This window comes from Nelusetta ayraudi, unplaced genomic scaffold (assembly GCF_046127955.1).
Source record: "Nelusetta ayraudi isolate G7.1 ecotype Tasmania unplaced genomic scaffold, CSIRO-AGI_Nayr_v1 ptg000313l, whole genome shotgun sequence".
In the NCBI taxonomy this organism is placed as follows: domain Eukaryota; kingdom Metazoa; phylum Chordata; class Actinopteri; order Tetraodontiformes; family Monacanthidae; genus Nelusetta; species Nelusetta ayraudi.
In genome coordinates, this window is record NW_027466360.1 from 89,721 (window position 1) to 106,873 (window position 17,153).

The window sequence follows — 17,153 nt, forward strand, 5'->3', positions numbered from 1 at the left end:
ATCTAGTTCTGAAATATTACCTCTAAAATCCGTAATAATTGAATCAACCGGAATAAATTGAATAATTCGAATAATTGACATGAAATCGCTGACTGACAAAGTTGCGTCCGGTTTGCTATGGATTAGAACAACGTCGATCGTTTATTGTGACACAAGAAAAATCAGGTTCCACCGAGATTTGAACTCGGATCGCTGGATTCAGAGTCCAGAGTGCTAACCATTACACCATGGAACCGACGCTGCTGTCGACGATGAAGTCCAGGGCCACAAGAAAACCTTGGCCGTCTCCGGCCTGTAACCGCACTACTTGCTATTGGACAAGTTAAACTTTTAATCTTAACGCAAGATTTTTGTGGTCAGTTAAAGTTAACATTGTAACCGGAATGTCGAACAAAGCGTCACTTGAGACCACGAGAGCCGCGCCAAACGAAAGAGGAAGTGCGTGTGAGTGAGGGAATCATCTCACTCCGCGTCTTTGGTAAACTGCGGTCGAACTTTTCACTCTGGCGGAGAAAATCCCCTGGAGTGCATCATTTAGCTCCTGTGCAGATAGTAATATCTGGAATATTTATTATATATATTTATATATATATGTTTTTTTTTTTTAATCTGGGAATTTTTCGCTTTCTTGATCACATGACCAGGCTGGAACATGGGCAAATTACACTCTAAACTTGGTGAGAAACGTCATTCTAAACTCTAATAAAAACAATGTGCATTTGTTCCTTTGGCGACTTATTTACTTTCTGGTCATTCTGGACAGCGTCGAAACGCCGACAAAACCCTGAAGGTAAGAACGGCAATTTATCTGAGATCGCATATTTGTTATTATGTTAGCAAATCCTAACATTTTTTTATTTTTTTTTTCCCTGCAGGTGGAAGTTTGGCTTCCAGTTTGCTTAACTGCCAAAGAGAACTGGAACATAAACACATCTGCAGAACCAAACTGACCAAGGTAAAAAACAACAACAACAACAACAACAACAACTAAATAAGCTTATATATTAAACACAGCCTTCTCAGTCAGTATATGCTTTGGTATATTTAATGTAGACTTGAAACAATATTAAACTAAGGCCACGAAGGCACCACATCGAGTAGATTATCTTTACAAATGTTTTGGAACTTTAAACTGCTTTTGAGCTTCAAACTGCCTCCCTGATTATTTAAACCAGTCATAGGTGAGACACTCTACATTGATATGTGACATAAGTGAGGAACATTTCATATGTTGACAGCATTTTTTCATCCATTTTAATCACAATGTCCCCTATCTCAAAAAGTATATGAATAAATATGTTTTGTTTTGTTGTATGTTTTTAAGAGCCATACGTTTCCTCCAAATTAATTCCAATGCTCCGTCTGCCTTTGGTGCAAATCCTCTTTGCACACATAATTTGCCGACACTTAAAAGGTGCATGGAGGGAGCTGTGTGTTTATTCTTCCGCCCTTCCTCCTCCTCCGTCTCTATAAAGAGATTTTCAAGGCTGTGAAGTGCACCCATTTCAAACAGCGGGGTCTTTATACCCGACCGGCCGGACTCTCCACATCTGGCACTGCTTTGCCTCTCCAGCCAGACGGACTGCTGGGAGGAGGTCGGTGACGAAGGGGGGTGGGGGGTGTCTACATTACATGTAGACTGTTGGCGTTTATTTGCTGCTTGGATACCATCTCACTCATGGAAAATAGTCTTTCAGAGCAAAAAGACTCTGGCAGGATTCCATGCTGACAGATTATTTTGTGTTGTAAAAAAAAAACAAAAAACAGGTTTTGTTTTGTTTTGTTTTATGGTCTATGTCATCTAAAAGTTGATCTGAGGGCTGCTCAGTGGAATGTGTGAAACATTCTCGCTTCCTTCAGCCGCCACAGTCATGCGTTTTCATGTGACTTTGTCAACAATTTAATGTGTGAGGTCGGTTATAAAGTCGGGGACGTTGGGATTCCAGAGTCCTGGAATACTGGAAAGTTCTAGGAAAAGTTGTGGCAATTGGAAAGTGTCGACCGCCAAGTAATTAAAAAAAAAACTGGGCTGGAGTTTACGTGTTTGGCAAAAAAAGAAAAGAAAACGCACTTCCCGCAGTTTGGTTTTCCAGCCTGCTGTTGTTCCACGTCACCACCGGAGCAGAGTGCGAGCAGCCAATTAGCCTCGCTGTAGGAGAGCTCCTGCATTGTTGGACACGTCCAAACATTTGAAATTTCCTTCACCTTTCACACATATTTCTGCACACGTCCTTCGCAGCTCAGCAGTCACTTTGCGGCTCTTCTGCACCGCACAGTCCAACGTGCCGCATGCAAAGCTGGTGGCATTTTTTTTCCAAACTCACACATGTTCAAAGCTCGTTAAATTCTTATCCAGTCGACGACTCCCACCCTCATGGGACGTGAAAATGGTCTAATTGCTTCCTCTCCGCCCCCCCCCCCCCTCGCTTGGTGCGTCGATTGCTCATTTTCATGTCTGCTCCTGTTTTTTGTTTGTTGGTTTGTTTGTTTTCAGAACTTGTTTGTAGAGCTGAGAGCCAACAAGGCCGGACGCCACCGTGACCCAAACGGTAACTGACAATAAAACACCACTGACGCTGTTCACCTCCCTGTTAGCGTTAAGTGCTCGAAGGCCAATCTGCTTTTGCTCCCGGGGGAAAGGAAACAGTTAGAGGGGAAACACATCTGTTTTAAGTTAGCGGGTGTACAGCTTCCAATTAAGTTTTAGTTCCCAGTCTGTGCTGCTGCAGATTTATTAAAGGCAGAGATCGAGAGAATGCAGCACTCAGCATCTTCACACTGTTTTGTTTTTGGTCTATCTGTGAGTCAAGCGCGTGAATCTTCAGTATTTACTTTTCCTAGCGGTTCTTCCACCCAGAGGGACAGTCGACAGCCGTGGCAGCATCCGCCTCCAGATCAGCGACGCCACGAAAGGGAGCGACCGTGATGGCGTGAGTGAATACACATCGCCTCTATCTGGATCCAAGACGTGTGTCTGTGTATCTTTAACCAGTTTGAACTGAGTTGGACACCATTTAATTGCTAATTAAATGAACAACATGCTTAATTACATTTTGTTGACCGGTAGGGACGATACAGGTTGACAAAGTGCCACTTTGACCGGTTGTTTTCCGCACTCAGCAGAGATTTACGCCCGTTTTTATAGGTTTTCAACAGCTGCCTCAGATTAGAAGGATTGATTCCTGCAGTAGAACCTTAATGTGTTTATCGGCCCGTCCACATCACAGGTCAGAGAGTTCAACGTGGTGCTTGAGGAAGGTGGAGAGCGAGAGTGGGTCTTCACGCTGCTCCACACCGACCAGGTTAGCGAAGATGTAAGTCTGTCGCTGACTCGTCTAGTAAAACTCATCTCCAGCCGTCATGTCCAGTCCTCCCGCCGCACTGCAGTGGAGCAGCAGCGCTGTACGATTGTGTTTCCAGTCGACGTTGCATATTTCGCCCCCAGTGTTTGTACAGTTTTGACAATCATGAGGTGGCTTCTTTTTTTTTTTCTTTTTCAGAATTTGGGACCTTTAAATCCAAGAGGCTGTTACTCATGTGTGCATGTGTGTATTTCCCAGGACATGCACAACCTGATGACCTCCCTGCACAAAGTTCTAGAGACATCAGTCGTCAAGTCTGCCCACGATGTCACGTCCTCGCCCCTGAAGATAAGGCTCATTTTGACTCCAGCCAAACCAGACGGAACCACAAAACCAGGTGAATATTTTAAAGTGACTACGATACTTTTGGGGATCCACCTCTTCTGTGCCGGTGATATCGCTGTCTTGGTCAAGCCGCAACAGCAGAGACCAAGCAGAGTGTCGTCGGGAAGCCAGTCAGGAGACTTTACTGCGAGGACGAGAACGTGGAGCGCAGAAACCACTACCTGAACCTGACGGGGATCGAAAACTACTCCTCCAAGTTTGACAACACAGGTATTGGTAGCGATGTGGATGTCAAAGTGAGTGTTCATTACTGGAGAGCGGAACAAAGAAAGGAATTTTTCTCTCCCCCTTTTTTCCAGAAACTCAGGAGCCCAGAGGGGACGAGCCATGCGCTCTAGAGCACCACCCTGTGGCCACCAGGGAGAAAAAGAAAAGCACAGCAAAGCGTTATAGAAGTCTCACTGCCCATATCTCCCCGGACAGTAAAGTTCCGTCGGTGGGAAGGGACAGAAGCAGCAGGGTGGAAAAGTTTGGCAGATACCCGGGCAAAGCCTCGGCCTCCTCTTCCCGCCACTGCTGCCTTCCTACAGCTGCAGTGCAGCACAACCACCACAAGAGGCTTCGCTGCAGGCTACAGAAGGCTCCCAGGCACCACAAACTGGTACCCAGTGGGGATCTGGGGGTAGACTCTCCCCCATTCAAGAGACATGAGTACCATCATCACCATGAGCACCACCACCACCACCACCACCATCACTACCATCCTGAATGACGGCATTTGAAGCTCAGGTGAGACGAGCGGTTTCTGCTATGGTTTTAATCTGCTCACCTTTTGAAGCTCTTTTGCAGCTCCAGTTCAACAGGACTCTGAACCCGAACTTCTTTGAACCTCAGCAGACTGCCATGCATGCAAACATGAGGTTTGTGCTTGTAATATGAAAGTCTCACGCCTGCAGGTTTAAGGGAAAAGGTAAAGGAAAGGTAGACAATAGCGAGACCTGCTGCACTTGACTGTGTCTGAAATTAAACCCAGCTGTTGTTTACCGCGGTGCACTCCAGTGCAGACACCATTGTCTTTTTTCTTTTTTTTCTCTCGTTGACGGTGGAGCGCGTGCTCATTGTCGAGGACAAACGGGTGTGAATAGTTATCGCAATCACAGAGTGGGACTGAGACGCTGTTTGCCGCTCACGCCTCCCTGGCTGTGCAAGCTGAACGTGTCCCCAGCGAAGGACGTGAGACAGCTGCTGCTATTAATAACCTTCAACCTCTTTACCCACCACCAGACCCTCGCGCTCGTGTCACCACAGCCAGCCTGCCCCGGTGCAACTCGCAGTGAGGAAATCGACCCAACATCAAACCCTGAGGAGCCCGAAGGCCAGAGCAGAAACAACATGAAGTCCCTGCGCTTCCTCGCTGCCGAGGGCTTCGCTCGAAGCCGCGTGGACGCTCGGGGGGACCTCAGCTGTGTGTCCTTTGACCTCTACCCGATCCTCTTCAAGGCCTGCTACCTGCACGAGCAGGCCGACATGCTGCAGGACCTGGTGAAGACGTGGCCGCTGCCGGAGCTCGACCTGCACGCCCTGCTGGGCAGGACGGACGACTGTGGGCTGGACCTCACCACCCGCACCTGCAGGCTCTGTCTGACGGCCGTCTTCGCCGGCCTGAAGGTATTTAGGCTATTTTTAACGGTCCTAAATTAAGCCTGTCCCCCTCCCCCCGACTCTCAGAAAAAAAACAGCATGTTTAGCCCTCTGTTTACAGTTTTCCGCTACAACTGATGCTTTAATTTGATCTTCCACGTTTGGAAGGAGGCAAAACACGTGCGCCTGCAGCGGTGCTCTGAGAAGTCAGAGCCAGCACCACCTGGTCGGGGGTGTTGTCGATGAGCAGGGACAGGTATCGGTGCCCTTGATGACATCAAGAAGGGCTGAATTCCAGAACTGTACACCAGCACGCACTTTCTGAATAATTTCTGGAAAAACACTGATGCATTTGTTTATTAACCGGTGACGCTTCCCGATGTGACGTAGCAAACCTTTTTTTTTTTCCTCCAAAGGACTACGTGTTGTCTCCTCCGACAACCTATGCCAAGAGCCTGCGCGTGGTGGACCTGACTGCCCTGAGGGACGTAGAGCACCAGGCCTGCCCCTGCCGCTCCACGCTGGGCCGCTGGGCCAGAACCCACCTGCTGACCAAAATGTGCTACGAGACCGTCGTGGCCATGCAAGACGGCGACGTGTACCGCTCGGCCTTCGACACCTCCGTCGACGTGCGCCTGAACGCTTTCATCACGGGCCGCAACTACGAGCCGGTGGCTCAGGTCTTCCACCTCAGGCGCTACTGCCCCCTGAAGCCGCGCTTCGTCGGCCTCAGGGCTGACTCGCTCTCGCTCAAGCAGCTCTTCTACGTCCTGCGCCTGGCCGAGCCCGAGTGCATTTCCAAGCTGGAGGTGGTGCACAACGTTCCCCTGGAGGCCGTTCACCTGGAGGTGCTGCTGTCCAAGGTGGAGCTGTCCAAGCTGCAGTCCCTGACGCTGCCGACCGCAGCTCTGGATGTGAGGCGGTTGGGGTCGGACGAAGAGGATCTGCTGGCCACCATCGGCAACCTGCTGGCCCAAATCAGCGGCCTGACGGAACTCTACGTGGGCTTCTCCACCCTGACTGGACACTTGCGGCGGCTGCTGAGGTGAGTAAAAGGACAAAGTGACAGAGGAGGAGGAGCACCACTAACCTGTCCTGATTGTGTGTTTGATTTTATGCGTGAACTGTCTAAATATTCCATTTTCTCAAGACCTATGACCCTAACCCTTGCAAGGCTGTTGCTTCACTTTAAGTGAAGAATAAAGAAGGAAAAATGGGATAATATGGTGCCTTGAAACCAGTGGGGGTCGGGGGGGTCAAATAAATCTGAAGCCTTTTGTTGATGTTCAAACAATTTTTGACCAAGGCTACTGAGAATAGACCATTGTACCGCGTTCTGAGAGGATTAGCCAGGAACGTGCTGGACGGACTTCGAATGACTGCAAATCAAAATAGAACAGCGACATGCAATGACATCACTCGTCTCGTACAACTCTTATATTTGACACGTGTCCACAAATGCGCAATATATTCACACAGTGACTCTAAATCATATTTTTTTTACATCATGTTTACCTAAAGCTTTAGAAAGACAGAAAACATACTGTATATTCCCACAATCTATTTTAGTCAGAAATGCTAAATTTTCACACCTTCGACCCGCAAACCAAAGCTAATTTACCATCACCATTTCCTCCCCTTGTCCCTCCACCTAGTCCACTCAACACTCCGCTGCAGTGCCTGGACTTGGCCAACTGCTCACTAAACCGTCTGGACATGACGTACTTCTGCAACAGCCTCCACAGCGAGGCCTTGGTTTTCCTGGACATGAGCGGCCACAACCTCTTTGGCTCCTTTTCCACCTGCTTCCGCAAACTGCTGAGCCGGTGCTCGGCCACGCTGGCCAACCTGGTGCTGGAGGACTGCCACATCGAGGATGAGCACATGGACGCCTTTGTCGATGCTCTGGGTTGCTGTCAGGCGCTGGAGGAGGTCAAACTCCTGGGGAACCCTCTGAGCTCAGCGGCCCTGCGGAGGCTGTTTGCGCTGCTGTCTGCAAGCTTCCCAAAACTCAAGTACATAGAAATGCCAGTCCCGCGCGAGTGCTACTCTGAAGACGTCACATATCCTCTGGATGACTCGGCCCTGCTGAATTATGACAAGGAGATGTTTCAGGACCTGCAACACCAGCTGATGGGGATCCTGGAAGCAGCGGGGAGAGGGAGCGTGGAAGTGTGCACCCCACTCATGGGAGCCTTCGACCCGGACATTAATGAGACCAGTAATGAGCTCGGCGTGTCAATACTAAAAAACTTTAACAGCGTTATTGGTACTTTTATAGGAACAATAAAGGACGTGAACAGCAGGAGATCACAGGCTCAGAATGAGAGTCAATGAAGCCTGCAGAGGAAGTTAGCAAACCAACTACCAACTCCAGGGACTTTAGCTGCGCTTTGATTGCTGTGTGTTAGCACGATGCTAAGGGAAGCACTGTGAAAAAACAGATCTTTGATTTTGTTGTAGTTTTATTACAGGATTTCCGTTGCTGGAATAAATACAACATTTCACTTTAAGCCAATGTCTGTGTGCCAAGCAGACAAGCTGTGCTGATAGACACAGACACTCTTCCAGAAAAATGATAGATGGTTAAAGTCTGTCTGGAAAGCTGTCCAACCTCTACGGTAAATATGTCTGGCATCAATAGGTTTGTTTAGATGTTGTACATAGGTAACTTCAACAGGCCAAGGATTCAGCAAGTTTGTAATGGTGCCCTAATAAACGATATTTTCAAACTGCCTACTATCTATTCCAATAAAAGGTGACTCTTAAGACATCGTTCCAAAATGTACACTTTCTTTAATGAGCGGTCTTATATAGACGATTTTAAATATTACATCAGAGGGACAACCATGCACCGACCAGAGACAAACATCATCAGCTTTGAGCAGAAACTGACTTATTTCTTCATCCACTCCTCCCTTTCTTTTCTCTCGCGAATCACCTCATCCACGTATGGTGTCAGGTAGGGGAGGTCCTAGGGGGAGATTAGAAGAAAAGAATTCAATTAGAAAATGATATCAGGAAGCATGATCCTAGTTGTGTTTAACCGGTAAGTACACATCCACTTGAAGATACATTCACACAGATAAAGAGTTGATATTTTGACAAACCTCTTCAAATTTTGTCCACAGGTCTTTGGGCAGGAGCTGCTGCTTCATGGAGAGATCCAGAGCTCTCTTGATCCTGAACACCCTGTCGTTGTACTGGTCCTCTGGAAGCCTCCTCAGGGCCTCTCTTACATCTACGTCCTCCAAAATTGTGTCATCACGGTGCAACCCTGGTGGAAGAATCACAGTGCGCTTAACATACAAAACAAAAGGCAGCAATGACAGAACCCACTTGGCCCTAAAACATAACATAAGCCTTGACAATGAGCTTACCGAGTTTGTTGAAGCCACACAAGTTGTAGTACCACTTGCGGAAGCCCAGCATGAGCCGGCCTGTCGCAGCTGCACAACATGACATGGGGAGGAAGGAAACTTGAATCAGTCCAGCAGGAGAATCTTGCGCTGATCTCTTATTAATAACCGTTTTTATTCATTAAATATTCAAACGGCCCGACTATTCCCGGTCCAAAAATTGGTAAAAACGTCCTTCAAATGAATTTATTTTCTGCATAACTGACGGAACAAATTGTCGGAACAAATTGTGGCCCAATCAGTGGCTCATCATCACCATTACACGGGGCGGGCTGACAAGGCCGTATGGCTCTTCCGGTTGAACAGTTGAAATAAAAAATATATATACATATGTATATATTATATATTCAACATTATGAGTACGTTTACACAATTACTGCCGTTTCGACGAACCCAATAACTCGGTGAGTACAAACGGAGATCTAAACGTACAACGCAAGTTAACACACTACGTGACTTCCTCGGCTGGAACAGCGGTACAACAATTACGAACGACAAATTACACATCATCAATCTGCGCACAAAATTATTGTCAAAAGTAAACGGCCACCTCAGACTGACTGGACGCGACACCCCGAGTATCACTGTGATTTGAGGATATCGACATGCTAACGCTACCTTGCAGTTAGCCTGAGTTAGCACAGGGACACTAGAGGACACACACAAGTCAAATGGAGGTAACAGCATTTTACGACGGCAAAACAGAACAAAACTCGATATTTTATCACTCGCTCGGAACTCAGTGCGCTATGTAAGTGCTAAATTGAAATAATTGTGAAAATTTTAAATGAACAAATGTTAGAGAAGAGCGCTGTTCGTTACCTGGTGCCCTCGACGCCATTTTTACCACTGACAACGACCGCGTTGAATCATGGGAGAGGACTAATCGGGTCAGCGGTCCTTTCTGAGGTTGCGCAACTTCGCGTTACATTTTTGCATCTGAATTAAGTTTGACATTCATTTAAATGAAACGTTAAAGTCCATCGAAGAGAGGCAAACGCTTGTTTGAAGTTCTAGTTTAAAGTGTCTTTATATGCACAACATATATTATTTTCTTATTGACTCGATGAGAGATTCAATCAGTGGGTCATCTTCAATTTTGTGATTGAATTAATCACAAAATCAAGCAATCAGCATATATATTTATATATTTTTTAATTTACGGTATCAGCAGCCTGTCACGTTAGTGTATAGTTTTTGTTGGTCGTCACTTGAGTTCAAAATTCAAAAGCTTTAGGGGAAAGAAAGAAAAAAAATCATGTTATTTTGCAGGAACATCACAGGGTGGCCCTCCCTTCAATCATGAATCCATTCTTGTCAGGAATTTTAATATCGCTCATTCTCTGATATCAGGAAGTGCTGTTGTGAATACTGTGAGAAAAACATTGAATGCATATGCACATGTAAACACATTTATTCAACATCATATGTACAAAAGAAAAATCTGCATGGATTTGAGCTTTTTGTTCATTTGATGCAATAACCATCACATAACTTTATTCTTTACTTATGCAGGTTCAAATTGTCTTTTGGAACTCGGAGAAGTCTTCCAATGTGGCCATGGCCAAAGTCGTGCAAAAAGCATCATCCTTCAGTGATACTAAGCGGTCCAGAGAAATGTAGTTGGGCAGTGTTGGGTCATACTGAGCCTTTCCAAGGTAGTCAAGGAACATGTGGCGCTCCCTAATGCGCAAGTACTTTGTATTAAGGACCTGCAGAAAAAGAGTATTGCAAAATGAGAATCCCAAATATCCACAATTACACATAATAAAATATGATCATATTTATCACGGATTGGTTTAAGTAGCACAGTGATCTACCTGAGGGAACTTGGTGATCAGGTGGTGTGGAACCTTCATGGTGTTGTGGAGGTAGTCAAAAATTTGTGTTAGCTTCCTTTTATTTGCATTCAGCACTTTAGGGACAGCAATAACTATTTGCTGAATCTCATTCTCCTTAAAGCCAAGCTCCAGTTCACAAACCTGTAGGAGATATTGGAAAAAGGACATGATGAAATCTTCAAAGTTGCACACGCTTTTAATATGCTTTTGTCGTCATTTAGGACCTTTAGGTTTTCCTTAATAGGTTCCAAACTCCCACACAGTAACCTAGGTAGACGAGCCACAATGTTCCGTGTCTAAAGAAACAACAAGCAAAACAGTTAGGACACGAAAATTAAAAAAAAAAAAAAAAAAAAAAAATCATCAATCAGTTTCAGATGCTTACATTAGGAGCACTGAGGTTGAGCTGCTGTTGAAAGAATCCCAGTCTGTTGTCAAGCCTCTTCACACTGAAGTTCAGTAAGTACGGAGCTTTGCTCACCATGGATGCCACCGTTTCAGGGCTGAACTTCTTTGACTTTAGATAGTTCACCCTTTCCAAAAAAGAAATGTTTTCACACATCACATGCGACTGCGGAGAAAAAAACGTTTTCAAGAAATATCAAAAGTCCCCGTTACCTGGCCTTCAGGTTTTCCAAACTCTCTGTGAGAATGAAGGGGTTGTGCGTGATGATTTTGCCAAAGTGAGACCCATCCACCCCGATGTCTTTGAGAAACAACAATATTGGAGCCACGTCTCTGTTGAAGTCAAGTCTTAGTAACATGGAGCCCACGTTAGGTCTTTGCTCAAGCTTCCACAGGTTAACACCTGCAATTGTGCATATTATGTGGGTTAAGCAACATTCTAATACTAATGACAAATGTGTGTACGCTGCAAATCTACAACAGTCTATTACTTCACTCATTCTCATATCATTTTATTTGAAAAAGTTTTATTACCAAGTTGAACCAGTTTGCAGAGGGTCTCGGACTGGTCAACATAGTCCCGTAGTGACGTAGAGGCTGGAGGCATCGCAGGAGGAACAGAAATACTGACAGCCTCGTTATCCGTTATCTCCTCCAATGCTGAAAATTCATCTGCAATATGATCTGGGAAAAGAAATAAAAAATGGTGTATTAATTATCTTACTGTGAGCATAAAGATGTAATTTGAAAAACTGATTTTGATGTTAAATGAAAGATAGGACACACCAAGAGACATCTGGCTTTGGTCTGATGGATTGGCATGTGTGACTGGCGACAGAGGGCTGTGGTATGCTGCAACATTAGCTCTGGAAAGTTCTTCACTGTCTTTGACTCCTTCAGACAGATGTTTGGCAGTCAGGTCGCTGAAACAGAACAGCCCCTGACTCCACTTTTCCTTTGCCTGTGCTGCTGTGAGACTCCCTCTGAGAATCAAAGACCTGTTCAGGAATTTCGTTGTTGTCGTCCATGTAGAAGAAGAGCAGTGGCCAAATTGAGTGGAGACCCAGGCACACACTGTTGTCCTGGAAAAAAGAAGTCTTCGGCACTGAAGGCACATTTGAGCACAGGATGAAGCCATGGCAGTCCTGCACAAAGCATTAAAAGGGTTTTTTAGAAATTCTGCTTTCAGAGAGGAACTCGGTTATAGAGAAAGAAGAGCATGTCGATGCACAGGGTGGAAAAATATCTAGGTTGTTTGAAATGTAATATTTTTAACCGGCGATCTTTAAAAACATACAACTCTACTGCTTCTTGTATTTTCATTTCATGTCTTGATTCTGTCATGTGTCCTAGTGACGTCAATCCAAACCAACAAGATGTTTTAATAAGGACGATACATACTTGTAAAGATATTGCAGAGAAACGTAAGTTTAATATTCCCTCGTCTTTAAGCCTGAACTGCCTGAAGGAACGCCGATGAACCGGTGTGTGAACTACGGGAAAACACGTGACTTGCTCTCCCAAAATACCTGGCTACGTTCACTTTTAATGCTAGCGGGTTTTTAAAAAACAAATCAATACAAGTCCGGTAAAGGAATTTGCATGGCCCTGCGTAATCAATTTCTAACTTACAATGTGTTATCCAAATATTTTTTCCCAGTACTCAAATAGCATCAGTAGCATGTCCACACAAGGTGAACGTCGGCCGCACAATTTTGTTGCTATCTCCGGAAGGATTTAGCTGAGGGACTTTGCGGAAGTGTAAAATAAGGGCTGTACCACGTAAACTAACACGGAAGGGAGGTGCTGAATATCAATACATTCGGACTAGTTAAATGTTACGATTTTATCCACAGACAATACAGAGTAGCTATTAAAAATAAAAGCTTATATCCTAATTTAAGGGTAGTTTGCTTTATTTGTTTGTATTTAAATGTACATATTTAACAAACAATCACCCCCATCGTCTCACTCGTTTAGTTCGTCTACAAGTTTCTACTGTTCGGGTTCTTCCTGTATCAGTTTACTTTACGATTAATAACTCATGCGTTAACTCAAAATAATTTGTTGGACCAAAAATAGGTACATACATGGCAGACACAGTGAGTCCGCGACCATCTCAGAAAGATCATGTAAACTATAAATTACACTTTCGAATGATAAACGAGCAACAAGTGGAGGATATCTGCATTGATTTCTTTTACAAACCACACACCATAACACTCCTGACAGTGACTGTGCTCAGCCTCATGTACTTTGCGTTCACCAGGTAAACCTCAGTCTTTTAAATGTTCCTTTATTCGTCGATTGTTAAACTTTATTGATTCACTGTGTAGACTAGGCAATGTTCTGTTGTTTTTTTTTGTTTTGTTTTGTTGTTTTTTTTCTGTGATTTGGTGTGATTAAAAACAGGGATGATGAGAACTCTGACAAAAACCTTCGGATTGGCCTGCTGGTTGTTGTCTCCTTTTTCCTTGTCATCAGTGTCCTGGCTTTTCCTAATGGTGAGATATTTGATATTAACTAACTGAGACTTCTAATTACGAATTCAATTATAATGTGACCAAAATGTCAGTTGACACTGATAGTTACTCAATAATATATTTTTTTCCCCATCAGGACCTTTTACGAGACCCCACCCGGCAATATGGCGAATGGTGTTTGGTAAGAATTCAAGCACAACATATTTCTACTAATTCATAATTAAGCTTATGTATTTTCTGTGGATTGTCCCGTTTTTGTTTTTTTTTTTCCTCTGTAGGTGCCAGTGTTATGTACTTCTTGTTTCTGGTTTGGCTCATCTTTCTGAACTGGGACCAGGTCAAGACTCTCATGTACTGGCTGGACCCAAACCTGCGATATGCCACAAGGGAAGCTGACATCATGGTGAGGATGGTTTTGATGTAGCAGCACAACTCTTTGTACCTGTCTTGTCTTTATGATGACATCATTTTGAAACCTAGTATTCTTTTTTTTATAGTACTTTCTTTTCTTTCTTTTTAACTTTACGAGGAATATGCTGTAAACTGCTCGGTGATAACACGGGAGCGGATCCTGAGCCACTTTGACATCTTTGCTTTTGGCCATTTTGCTGGCTGGGCCATGAAGGCGCTGCTCATTCGCAGCTATGGCCTCTGCTGGACTATCAGCATCACCTGGGAACTCACTGAGGTAACGCCCACGTTTTGAATACCATCAGACTCCATCTAGTGGGCTTAGCAAAGCTTTGGTGTCTTCTGACGCGTAAAGGAGTTTGTAATTAAATTACCGTCACGCTTGAAATAACTATGTTGCAGATACATTCATTTCATGAAGTAAAATTTGGGCTTTGCAGCTGTTCTTCATGCACCTGCTGCCAAACTTCGCAGAGTGCTGGTGGGATCAGGTCATTCTGGACATCCTGTTGTGCAATGGAGGAGGGATCTGGTTGGGCATGACTGTCTGTCACTTTTTGGAAATGAGAACCTACTGCTGGGCTAGCATCAAGTCAGTGAAGATTGTGTTCCCTCTCTGGGGTATATTTTGTCCAGTGGAGTTATCCAAGTATTCACAAATATTTTAGGTGATTAGAAACACATCAATTTGCTCTTCTCAGGAACATTCACACCACCCCAGGAAAGCTAAAGCGAGCCGTGCTTCAGTTCACCCCAGCAAGTTGGACATTTGTGCGCTGGTTTGATCCAAAGTCCTCCTTCCAGAGGCTTGCAGGCATCTATCTCTTCATGATCCTTTGGCAGGTACTGCTTTAAACGTTTTTATTGAACGTGTTACACAGGAATACTTGCCCCATGACTTTGTGGACATTCTTCCCACACTGGTGAGTAAATGCGCAACGTTCACAGGAAATCCTCTCAGTTTTGTCTGCATGCCGTCCTTAATTTCCACAGTTGACAGAGTTAAACACATTCTTCCTCAAGCACATCTTCGTCTTCCAGGCGTCGCACCCACTCAGCTGGTGCCGGATTCTCCTCATTGGAGTCATCACAGCGCCGACTGTACGGTAGGTTCAGTGGTAAAAAGAGTGACTTCTTCACTTTTACTCTTACACCTTACAGACTTATTCATTGGCCTGCTGATTCATATGTCTGTTTTCCATTGTCTTCTTACAGACAATATTATGCATACCTGACAGACACTCAGTGTAAAAGGGTTGGAACACAGTGTTGGGTGTTTGGGTAAGATTTTCTTTGCGCATCATCAAGAATTTCCTGCTTGTTTTAAAGGACTATCACAGTATTGCTTTGTTGCAATGACATGTCTTGACCATCAGAGGGCGCCAATGCTGATTTTTAAACAAACAGAACGGAGGCGCTATTTTTAAATCTGTGTTATATTTCCCCTCAGGGCGATCGCTTTCCTAGAGGCGCTGGTGTGTGTGAAATTTGCTCACGACTTGTTTTCCAAAACACAGATCCGTTACGTCCTCCTCTGGTTGCTCTGCCTGGTAGGAAACGTGAAGATGAGACAAACTGGCTTTGAAGACCATTTAAAAGCATGTTTTTAATCTGATGTTTCACCTGATTCCTTTCCACTTTCACATACACAGGCACTTATCACACTTCTGTGTTTGTATGTGATGGTGTGGTATGAGCAAAATCAAATGAAGGTGAGGCACTTCCTCCTATTGTCCTTTAAGATGTTTTGCAATGTTATGCTTTTATATCCACTTACGTTTACTTCAGCTTTTTGTACGTGATTGACAATTGGCAGTTTTGTTGATGATGGTAGTAGTGGTAATTCACCATATGCTGATGAGTTGGATTTGGCCTTTACAAAAATATCGGTGCCTTTTCTTAAATGTTTTAATACGTTCAAATGTCTTGTGTGGAAGAGCTGTACAGACTTAATAGGTTGACAGTACCACTTGGATTATGATTATTCACATTTTATTTATTTCACAGCAGCACACCTCATTGAAATACTATTAACTCGGAACTCTTTGCATTGGCAGACCTCTGCGAAAAGGCCTGACTCTGTTGACGGCAGCGTTAATCGCTCGTGTGATTTGAAAGATAAAGTTGCGGGTGAGTCGAGACAGACAGACAGACAGACGTACACGGTGCAGCAGTTTTTACAAGCGCCTTTGAAGTTTTTGAACATTTTCGTGCTACGCTTCTCCGCAGCTCAGAAAGACTCAACAAGACATCTGCAAGCCACCAAAACCAGTCGAGCCGCAAGGAACCGGTTCGCACATGGACAGGGAGATAAAAGATGATAACAAGCCAGAGATGCTGAAGGGTCTCCTTGGAGTCTTTCCTGTAAAACAAGCAGGGAATTTTAGAACAACCAAGTGCACCAATGACGCACGCGATAAGGTGGCGAGGGTGCAGGGAGGTGGTGGGTTATTTAAAGATGCGTGATTGACTGTGTGATGTATATTTAATTTTTTTCTAACTATTTGCGGGTAAATATGGAATGCTCGTCTCAGCATTGCTGTGAACTGAGACTTTATTTGTTGATTCTGTGGATTCTCTCCCATACTCTGGCTTTAACAAAGTCAATGCTGCTTACATCCACTTACTGTGTGTGAAAGGGTATTTACTGTTAATTGCATCTTTGTCTTTCTCTTGTTTTTATGTGTGATTTGGAAAACGTGTGCCCTTTTCATTATGAGTCTTACTAATACTACTGTGAAAGAGCAAAGGACACTGAGCTTTATAAAAAAAACTACTTTTCAACCTAGGATGTTGAATTATATTTACCTCAGTACAGAGACTCTCGATTGTTTGTCCTGATTCGTTAATGTTTACAAATGAATGTCTCTGATAAATGATTTGTCTGTTTTTTTTTTTTGTGTGTGTGTGTGTGTGTGTTTTTTTTTTTTTTTTTTTTTAAATCAAATCAACATTGCATGGAAATATACACAGGAAAATGTAACTTAAAATAAAAGCCACAGTTCTCTTGTGATGCTTAGATGACAGATACGATTTTGCTGTACAGTAAAATGCTTTTTATTATGTTTTTAATAACCAAGTTTATCTGAAAAACGTAGTAAGTATTTCCAAATATATGAAGAACACAACTGAGCATATCAACCAACTAAGAACGCGATTTTAAAACAATGTAAACCAAGTATTTTGGATGATGCTCAATATTCCTCACGTTGACGCGGGCGGCGGACGGGCGACTTTCTTGCAATATTAATAAAACTCTCATGAGCTCGAATTGCCGTTTCATACCCGTGACATTGTGGCTTTATT

General features: G+C 44.1%; 4 protein-coding genes and 1 non-coding gene across 8 annotated transcripts; 2 read left to right on the plus strand and 3 right to left on the minus strand.

The window, feature by feature from the left end:
* Window positions 1-163: 163 nt before the first annotated feature.
* Window positions 164-235, minus strand: trnaq-cug (transfer RNA glutamine (anticodon CUG)). Its single transcript has one exon. It is a non-coding gene; the product is annotated as a tRNA-Gln (tRNA).
* A 4,040-nt stretch (window positions 236-4,275) lies between these two features.
* Window positions 4,276-8,072, plus strand: lrrc14b (leucine rich repeat containing 14B). 2 transcript variants are annotated; one of them, XM_076017294.1, is made up of 4 exons: window positions 4,276-4,436; window positions 4,932-5,315; window positions 5,705-6,333; window positions 6,944-8,072. In XM_076017294.1, exons 1-4 carry the CDS (start codon window positions 4,416-4,418, stop codon window positions 7,623-7,625), a joined length of 1,716 nt encoding a protein of 571 aa, XP_075873409.1. In that variant the 5' UTR covers window positions 4,276-4,415; the 3' UTR covers window positions 7,626-8,072. The 2 variants fall into 2 exon arrangements, with proteins under 2 accessions (XP_075873409.1, XP_075873411.1); XM_076017296.1 differs by having other exon boundaries at window positions 4,423-4,567.
* uqcrb (ubiquinol-cytochrome c reductase binding protein) lies at window positions 8,065-9,610 on the minus strand. The gene is made up of 4 exons (XM_076017302.1): window positions 9,530-9,610; window positions 8,669-8,737; window positions 8,399-8,565; window positions 8,065-8,262 (listed from the first exon to the last, which is right to left on the minus strand). Exons 1-4 carry the CDS (start codon window positions 9,546-9,548, stop codon window positions 8,185-8,187), a joined length of 333 nt encoding a protein of 110 aa, XP_075873417.1. The 5' UTR covers window positions 9,549-9,610; the 3' UTR covers window positions 8,065-8,184.
* A 495-nt stretch (window positions 9,611-10,105) lies between these two features.
* Window positions 10,106-12,717, minus strand: mterf3 (mitochondrial transcription termination factor 3). Of its 2 annotated transcripts, none has more exons than XM_076017358.1 (8): window positions 12,586-12,717; window positions 11,740-12,098; window positions 11,488-11,637; window positions 11,167-11,356; window positions 10,934-11,081; window positions 10,773-10,844; window positions 10,528-10,689; window positions 10,106-10,419 (listed from the first exon to the last, which is right to left on the minus strand). In XM_076017358.1, the coding sequence occupies exons 2-8, from the start codon at window positions 12,089-12,091 to the stop codon at window positions 10,225-10,227; spliced, it is 1,269 nt and encodes a 422-aa protein (XP_075873473.1). In that variant the 5' UTR covers window positions 12,092-12,098; window positions 12,586-12,717; the 3' UTR covers window positions 10,106-10,224. The 2 variants fall into 2 exon arrangements, with proteins under 2 accessions (XP_075873473.1, XP_075873474.1); XM_076017359.1 differs by lacking the exon at window positions 12,586-12,717 and adding an exon at window positions 12,355-12,534.
* A 93-nt stretch (window positions 12,718-12,810) lies between these two features.
* Window positions 12,811-17,101, plus strand: ptdss1b (phosphatidylserine synthase 1b). Of its 2 annotated transcripts, XM_076017356.1 has the most exons (13): window positions 12,816-13,222; window positions 13,366-13,457; window positions 13,573-13,617; window positions 13,715-13,839; window positions 13,966-14,124; window positions 14,288-14,439; window positions 14,549-14,690; window positions 14,841-14,953; window positions 15,063-15,128; window positions 15,298-15,397; window positions 15,500-15,559; window positions 15,905-15,977; window positions 16,077-17,100. In XM_076017356.1, the coding sequence occupies exons 1-13, from the start codon at window positions 13,044-13,046 to the stop codon at window positions 16,166-16,168; spliced, it is 1,398 nt and encodes a 465-aa protein (XP_075873471.1). In that variant the 5' UTR covers window positions 12,816-13,043; the 3' UTR covers window positions 16,169-17,100. The 2 variants fall into 2 exon arrangements, with proteins under 2 accessions (XP_075873472.1, XP_075873471.1); XM_076017357.1 differs by lacking the exon at window positions 15,500-15,559 and having other exon boundaries at window positions 12,811-13,222; window positions 16,077-17,101.
* The last annotated feature ends 52 nt before the right edge of the window (window positions 17,102-17,153 follow it).

Bases quoted from the DNA above. Each gene is read 5' to 3' on its own strand.
- uqcrb (XM_076017302.1), bottom strand. The intron at 8,566-8,668 runs GTAAGCTCATTG...TTCTTCCACCAG, and splicing joins GTGTGGCTTCAACAAACTCG to GGTTGCACCGTGATGACACA. The intron at 8,263-8,398 runs GTTTGTCAAAAT...ATCTCCCCCTAG, and splicing joins TGTGGACAAAATTTGAAGAG to GACCTCCCCTACCTGACACC.
- ptdss1b (XM_076017356.1), top strand. From the start codon at position 13,044: ATGGCAGACACAGTGAGTCCGCGACCATCTCAGAAAGATCATGTAAAC. The intron at 13,458-13,572 runs GTGAGATATTTG...TTTCCCCATCAG, and splicing joins TGTCCTGGCTTTTCCTAATG to GACCTTTTACGAGACCCCAC. The intron at 14,954-15,062 runs GTAGGTTCAGTG...GTCTTCTTACAG, and splicing joins ATCACAGCGCCGACTGTACG to ACAATATTATGCATACCTGA.
- lrrc14b (XM_076017294.1), top strand. From the start codon at position 4,416: ATGACGGCATTTGAAGCTCAG. The intron at 4,437-4,931 runs GTGAGACGAGCG...ACCCACCACCAG, and splicing joins TGACGGCATTTGAAGCTCAG to ACCCTCGCGCTCGTGTCACC. The intron at 5,316-5,704 runs GTATTTAGGCTA...TTTCCTCCAAAG, and splicing joins CCGTCTTCGCCGGCCTGAAG to GACTACGTGTTGTCTCCTCC.
- mterf3 (XM_076017358.1), bottom strand. From the start codon at position 12,091: ATGGCTTCATCCTGTGCTCAAATGTGCCTTCAGTGCCGAAGACTTCTT. The intron at 11,638-11,739 runs GTGTGTCCTATC...TTCTTTTCCCAG, and splicing joins CCAAAGCCAGATGTCTCTTG to ATCATATTGCAGATGAATTT. The intron at 10,845-10,933 runs GTAAGCATCTGA...TTGTTTCTTTAG, and splicing joins TCAACCTCAGTGCTCCTAAT to ACACGGAACATTGTGGCTCG.